General features: G+C 42.6%; 1 protein-coding gene across 1 annotated transcript in view; it reads right to left on the minus strand.

Annotated features, from left to right (window-relative positions):
• Positions 1-835: 835 nt before the first annotated feature.
• Positions 836-7,750, minus strand: part of hyal4 (hyaluronidase 4) — a 52,186-nt gene continuing 45,271 nt past the window's right edge. Inside the window, exons 9-13 of the mRNA XM_079502213.1 lie at positions 5,651-6,080; positions 4,070-4,614; positions 2,877-2,966; positions 2,196-2,375; positions 836-1,721 (exon numbers count right to left, since the gene is read on the minus strand). Of these exons, the coding sequence (XP_079358339.1) occupies positions 1,476-1,721; positions 2,196-2,375; positions 2,877-2,966; positions 4,070-4,614; positions 5,651-6,080 (1,491 nt within the window). The 3' untranslated portion in view covers positions 836-1,475. The remainder of the gene's footprint in view (positions 1,722-2,195; positions 2,376-2,876; positions 2,967-4,069; positions 4,615-5,650; positions 6,081-7,750) is intronic.

Here is a 7,750-nt window from a genome sequence, read left to right on the forward strand (position 1 = left end):
TGTTTGTCTTTGAAATGTAGCAAAGGGCAGACCTTTACTATAGGCAGATACTGTACTATAAGTACAGTAAATGTACTTACATACTGTCTCTGCTGTTTATAATAGTCAACATCTATGGTCCTTCCCATACAGATGGTCTTAAAGCCACAAGTAAAAAAAATAAAAAGACCACTGATGCCACCTACAGGATAATGTATATATTGCAGCAGAAATAAATCAACTGTGTGATGAGATTCAATTTTCCAAGTCAGTTATTATGACACAGCTGGTACTAGTCATACATTTCCAAAACTGAAACCTAAACTCAAAAAACTTTACTTTGAATAAAGTAAAAGCTACCTTAAAGAGAAATCCTTTCAACACGCAGTTCAATTCAGTCTATATTCTCTGAAGCCAGACGACAACTAGGATATTCCATAATATTCTAATGCAACAGAGCAAGGGTCTTAAACGTTTTTCAAGACAAGGCCCCGTTCACTGAGAGAGAAAACAGGGAACCACCCCTACATATTAAACTTTATTTTTTATAAAAACCTTCCATGATACTTTAGACTTTCAAAGCTAGCTTCGTCCTATTTAGCTGATTGTCTGGTGTCTGAAGAGATTTGAAACTCGAAGTTGGCTCCAATGACCCATATATAGAATTGCTAAGTTGATCTCCTTTTATTGAAATGGAAGGATGGCTGATTTAAACCTTGAATGGTTAAATAAAGCAACTACAAAGAGAAAAAGAATAGGTACTTTTTAAAAGATATTGCATTTTTCCACATTTTCATTAAAGGCCCAATCAATGATACAAAATGTAAACAAATGGGAAGAAAAACTGTTCAATAAATAATGGAAATAGCCGATGTACAAGTTCACAACGCAATGCATTGTGACGTGTTGTAAGCATGTAGATCTGCTTTATTCACTGTTTTTACACTATTTTGAAAGTACAACATTAAATGTCAGTCATATGTCAGCCTTTAGATATTTGTCATATCTGCCCAGTGCAATCTTTTTGTTTACAAAGCCTAAAAGGCAAACAGACATGTACGTTCCAATGTAAAAAGAAACTCAATTAAATCATGCATTGCAATTATTTGTATTTGTCAAGACGAGAGTAAAAATGTAACGATCATGACAGCCCTAAAAACAATGCCCACTTTAATGTCAATACAGCATACTCCATCCATATTATTTCGACCAGGGGTCTTCAACGTTTCTCAGGCAGATGAAGCAGGGACCCCATGTCCCTGCTTCAAAACATTTAACATGATTCATGTTAAATGTTTTCAGACATTTAACCACTTCAACCCTCGATACTTTGTAAACTTGACCTTTGGCTCGGTACTTGGTCAGTCTCTACACCAAACCTCTTGACCGATAATAGCTGATCTACAAGCTCAACGCTTGTAGATCGTAAGTCTCTACCCCCCCCACACCCATCACACAAAGACTTGGCGGCCCCCCCTGCAGTAATCTCAGAGGTTTTAGATGACAAAATACATCCACAATAAAAGGACCAGCAGTTGTGTCTGATGGGGAGCGAAGGTCAACTGCCCCCCCGCAGAGTGGCTCCAGGCGAAGTTGACATCCAGCTCTGGGATGAGGTTCAGCGTGAGGGCCGAGCGACACGGCGTCTTGCTGTAGCACAGACAGTCGAACCTCCGGTCGAACCAGTCCACGTCCTCCTGGGTCATGTCGCCCTTCACTATCATGTGGCCGCTCCTTTGTTTCTTGATGAGGAACAGGTGGTCATCGTTATGGTTAATTACAAAACTATACAAAATAACGGAAACATGAAGAAAATGTCCTTTAGTTTTAGGCCTTTGTCAATGTTTCACACAAAAGCTTATTATTGTGAGTCTGCTTTGTCAGTTCCAAACAAATCAACAATCCACTGATTCACCCAGCAGGCAAAAGAAAGCAATGTCCACAGATTGAATGTCATTTTTGGTTTGCATATTTTACTTAACTTGATCCATTAAAGTGCATTGACACAAACAGCTTTACCATTCTTCATGGCCTTCAAACCGTCTGACCACCCAGGTGCATGCCCTCACCTGTCCATAAGCCCTGGCCTAGAGAGGCGTGCCTTTGGTGCCCAAATAATAATCCAATAAACCAATAATCTATCAAAACTAATGCTAAATAATAACTACAATAATAATAATAATCAGAACATACATTACAGTGTCAACTCCACTAACCCGGAATGAGAAGCGTCTGGAGTCTAGGTGGAGGTAGTCGTCACTGTCCCAGTGCTTCCTCACACATCTGCCCTGGGACTGACACAGAGCCCTGCTGCACATCTGGGTGGCTGTGGACACGTTGAGTATGTAGCGGTTCATCACCCTCTCCAGGTGCAACTTGGCGTCAATGCACGAGTCCTGGTGTGCAGTCAGTGGGGATCAGGGTGTTTTAGTTGTGTATATTATTGGTGGTGCAACAGTTTAGCAAACTGGACCAATTTAATCCATTCATAATATAGAAACATATGTATTTCAGATCTTACCTCTGTGTCGGTGACTTGCATGTCTCCCCAGGAGACACCACTGATATAGAAACATATGTATTTCAGATCTTACCTCTGTGTCGGTGACTTGCATGTCTCCCCAGGAGACAACACCAGAGCACCACTGATATAGAAACATATGTATTTCAGATCTTACCTCTGTGTCGGTGACTTGCATGTCTCCCCAGGAGACACCACTGATATAGAAACATATGTATTTCAGATCTTACCTCTGTGTCGGTGACTTGCATGTCTCCCCAGGAGACACCACTGATATAGAAACATATGTATTTCAGATCTTACCTCTGTGTCGGTGACTTGCATGTCTCCCCAGGAGACACCACTGATATAGAAACATATGTATTTCAGATCTTACCTCTGTGTCGGTGACTTGCATGTCTCCCCAGGAGACCACACCAGAGGCACCCAGTGCTGAAGCTTCTCCAATGGTGTTCACCAGGTCATACTAGAAAACAACTGTTATTCAGAAAATACTGTAGTGGAATATCTATTCAGTATTTAAGTCGGACGTCATTTTGTAGTGCTACGTTACGTCCGGGTCCAAGTGGCACCAGCTCCCGTCCGCATCTCATTGTAAATAGAATATCTAAACGTGTGAATCTTTTTACAATGACGTTATTTTTCAGAAAGGAAGCCATTGAGGGTTAAAATGGGTCTTAATGCTTCCAACTCGAGTAGAATTATTAATGTTTTGTACAAGTGTCCATGATAACAAAAATATATGATATGAAGACAATAAAAACTATTATTATCATTATTATTGAAGGTGGCAACAGTCCATTTGCTCGGTAAAATATTTCGGGGGCATATTTAGAATGTGTGCAGGCTTGAGTTTGTTGAATCTAGTTTGCATTAATGAGGATTTAGTTGACACAATAAAATAAAATGGCGATAGTATTCAGTGTGGGGTACGGCCTGTCACAGCCAGATTTGGGAGTGCAGTGCAGCTTTGTTGTTGCAAGGAAAGCGGTAAAATGAGACTTTCATGGTTGTTTTCGTCTCAGATTTAGTCCGACGGAGCGTCACAGTATAACTCTATGGGGACACAAAAGCGACACAAAAGTAGGACCCGGAAGTATCTCAGGAGGGGGCGCTCACGTCACAGCTAAAATACTGAATAGTGCTACTCATAACCGGCCCATATAGAGGCCATATTGTGAGCTTGTAGATCTGCTATTTTCAAAGTTTGCACACCCTTTTCCGGTCAATTTACTGTAGCTTGATCCCCCACACTACAACATTAGTTCAAAACTGTACTTAAATATGCAACTATGAAAACTATTTTAATATCACCTGTGTTACATCTGTGGAAGAGTGTGACAGTAGAGACAGTAATATTAGACTCAGATTGATTGATTATTTATTTGCCCCATGTTTTTTCTGTTAAAGTTTAAAATCAAGTGTTGAAAATCATGTCTTTAAAAATCATGTTTTGCTAAATCTAAAAGAAGACAAAGTATTGTCATTAATAAAAAACATTTTACTTTCCAACTTTATGTCACGATTCTTGTACTCCCCTAGACAGGATCATAACAACCAGAAACGCACCTCTGACAGGTAGTCATCAACACTGTCTTTGTAGACGGGGCGGATGTAAGCATAGACGGGCGTGGAGTACTTGCCGTCGGAGGCGAGCATGGACACCCTCATGGCCTCGCGCATGCGATGGCGGACGTACAGACGGGCCTGCCGGGAGTCCCTGAGCACCTCGTCCAGGTAGATGGACGGGTAGAGGGCGGTCACTTCGTTCCAGAGCCACAGCAGCTCGTCGTTGCGCTCCTGCTCGATCTCGGGACACTCTCCGGAGTAGTGTTCCATGTCCTGGTGGTAGTCGTAGTTGTAGCAGTCGGGGAACAGGTAGTAGCCCCAGAGCCTCGCAGGCCTCAGCCTCCTCCCGATGCGGACGGAGCGGGTGAAGTACCGTCGGGCCGCGCGGTCAAACAGCACCTTGGCCAGGGCCTCCGCTGCGTCTTCCGTCAGGCTGGAGTTTCTCTTCTTGACCAACTCGATGGACATCTGCCGGTAGATGTCTTTGCTGCCCCAGTTTCGAACCCACTGCGGCCTCCAATCTTCAAAGTCGAGGATGGCCAGGCCTAATCATATATATAGGGGGACCCACAGTTAAACATTCCCTACCAAGTGCCAAGGATGAGTATGTTTTGTTGATTGAGTTAGGTCGTGCTCGTATGCAAAATATGCTACGCAATCGAGTAAACAGGCAATGAACCGGAAACAAGACGGATGTTTTGGGTGAATTAAAAATTATATTGCAGGGGATTATACATAGTCTGTTTTCACTTTCAGTTCACAGCCGGGATAATTTCTCAAACAAAAGATCAGAATGAAAAGACCTCGGCAGGGACAAAAGACTTAATTAATACCAGGAGATGTGTTAAGTAAGGGATAAATGTATGTCTGGGTGGTCATTGTTGATAGATAAATTACCGACAGGATGATTAACCACCGACGCGGATCGGAGGTGGTTATGCCATACATTATCCAACTTATTACACAGCGACTTAATACACAAATTAATACATTTACCCAAAAGTGACAACAAAACAAAGTATGTCCTTGCTTACAGTAATGAAAGTATTCCAAGTTGGCCCCGCAGAGAGCAACGAGTTGCCTCGTTGCAAGGAAACAAGGAAGTGAGTGTTGATGAAATGGAATACATTTTCGGGTAGGCCTACGGGTAGGTTGGGTACAGCATAAAATCCAAGCAGCGTAGCAAGTGCTCCGAGCCTTTGATTAGGCAGCGGTCTGTTATCAAGAAATAACACACGGCTGAATTTGGCGAGTGACCAATCTGAATCAAGCATTCAACCAAGCCGTGTAATAATTGAAGGTAATTGATTTGATCGATTAAAAAAGAAATAATCAATCCTGTAATTAAAACAATAGGTTTTAAAATGGATAGTCGATTCGTGGATGAATTGTATATACTTTTGATACTTTTGCGTGACGCTATAGTATGATCAAGTAGGGTGTTAATTTACGGAAAAACACAAAAGGTTTAAATACGGAGATAAGAGTTTTCTGCTGACTAGTCACTAAATGACCTGAATCGAAAAAGTTAATCGAATAACTGCTAAGAAAACAAACCGACAGCCAACATCCTTTCTTTACCTGCTTGGCCTAATTCCGGGATGTAGTTCTCGATATCGTCCTCGGCCTCCTCGCGGTGATCGTCGAAATCGATGTTCTGCGGGAGGCCCTCCTCGACCATCATCCCGGTGTCTTCATCCACGTACGGGAAGATGCCGAAGCGGTCGCTGTAGAAGATGGAGATCCTCTGGTTGGTGGCCGTCTTCAGGGTGCTGCTGACGAAGTGGAAGTTGGACAGGTCCAGGCTGACCCCGAAGCGTTCCTGGCACAGCTCCGTGGGAGCGTTCCACATGAAGAGGAAGGGGTGGTCGGGATCCACGGGCGGGTCGGTCCGGCAGAAAGCCCGGCTGCTGTGAAGTACCACGGCCGAGATGAGGAGATGGAGCAAGACGTGGAGCTCGACTTCACAGGGCTGGTGGGCCGATTTCATACTGAAACCGGGTTTATAGTTCTGAAGGAGACAAGATGGAAAAATAAATTATGAAGACATTGAAAACAATTGGACTTGCACTTCATATGTACTTGCAATTAAAAGTGCTATAAGTGATTAGTTCTGTGTAGTGTAAAATAGCTCCGATAGTAATCAGGGGCCTCACTGACTCTCCACTCTCCAGCTCCTTACAGAAAATACATTTTCAGATTGGGATACCAATTTGACCCATTGAGGAGAGAACTCATGTAGATGCAGGATGAACAAGTGCAATTGGAAGTGATCAAACAAATTTGGAACTGGAATACAAGCGCTGATAAATTATTGTCTCCACCAGGCCGAAGGCATGGGGAGAGAGTATGTTTTGCAATCCGTCCATGGACAGCTAATCTCTGGCACCGTTTGCTCAATGGCAGCCAAACTCTGCACACACACTCCCTGGATGCCAGAGCGGAAGCTCTGCCCCAAAGTTTTCACATTGGCCTGTTATAGCGCCACCCGAGGGCAGCTATTGGCAAAACACATTTTTTGGCCGTACGTACACCTACAGATTTTGTCCGAACACAACGCAAATTGGTACACAGTCTCTCTATAACCATTCAACTAAACAGCTTTTCAGCTTCCAAAGTTCACAGGAGTGCTCTGTTTTAGACAAAATGCCGCAAATCATAAACACATTGTGTGATTTCCGTGAAATTTTGCACGCACATTCCCACTAGGCCGAGGACGAAATTACACTTGAACATTTTCAACTGGTGGCGCTATAACTGGCCGATTCGTGTTTTTACTTATAACTGCAACGATCTATGTAAAACCTTGTATGCAACACTTCCTAGAGGCCAAGGAAAAACCTTTGCCTGGAATTTTACACATCTGCTCTTTATAGCGCCACCAGGTGGCCGACATATGTAAAACACTTTCTTATATTACGCCTTCAGATTGTATCCAAATTTCACGCAAATCGGTACACATGATCTCCATAGTCATGTGATCAAGACGGGTTTGTTTGATTTCTCATATTCCATCCTGATTGGCTAAGATTGGCTTCCAAAGTTTTCAGGAGTAGCCCGTTTTGTACAAACACGGCAGTGGCTCAGGGGTAGAGTGGCCGGATGGTAACCGCAGGGTCGCCAGTTCGAACCCGGGCTCCCCCAGAGTTAGTGTCGAAGTGTCCTTGAGCAAGACACTGAACCCCTAATTGTTCCTGATGTGCTGGTTGGTGCCTTGCATGGTTTCCGCCGCCATCAGTGTATGAATGTCTGTGAATGGGTGAATGTAATGCACAATCTCTGTAAAGCCTGATGAAGGCTGTTCACGGCCGAAACGTTGTGTACTCAGAGATGGGCAAAATACATTGAAAATGTATTTTGTTACAAAATACAAATACTGGGTCACAGAATGTATTTAAATACAAAATACAAATACTGGTCTGAGAAATGTATTTGAGATACAAATACGTATTTTGAAAATACATGAAAATACATTTTCATTAAAATGTATATAATGATAAGTAAATTCATAATTAATTGCCAAATATTAAATTAATGACCTGTCAGAATGTCTAATACATTGAAGGTTATTAAGAATGATACACTTTATATTTTAAGCAAATCAATGTGCTATAACTGTATCAAACAGGACCCACAAAGGAATGGATTGGCCATCTGATTCATCACTGTCACTCCTCTTTG

The sequence above is a fragment of the Electrona antarctica genome, assembly GCF_951216825.1.
Source record: "Electrona antarctica genome assembly, chromosome: 5".
Lineage (NCBI taxonomy): Eukaryota > Metazoa > Chordata > Actinopteri > Myctophiformes > Myctophidae > Electrona > Electrona antarctica.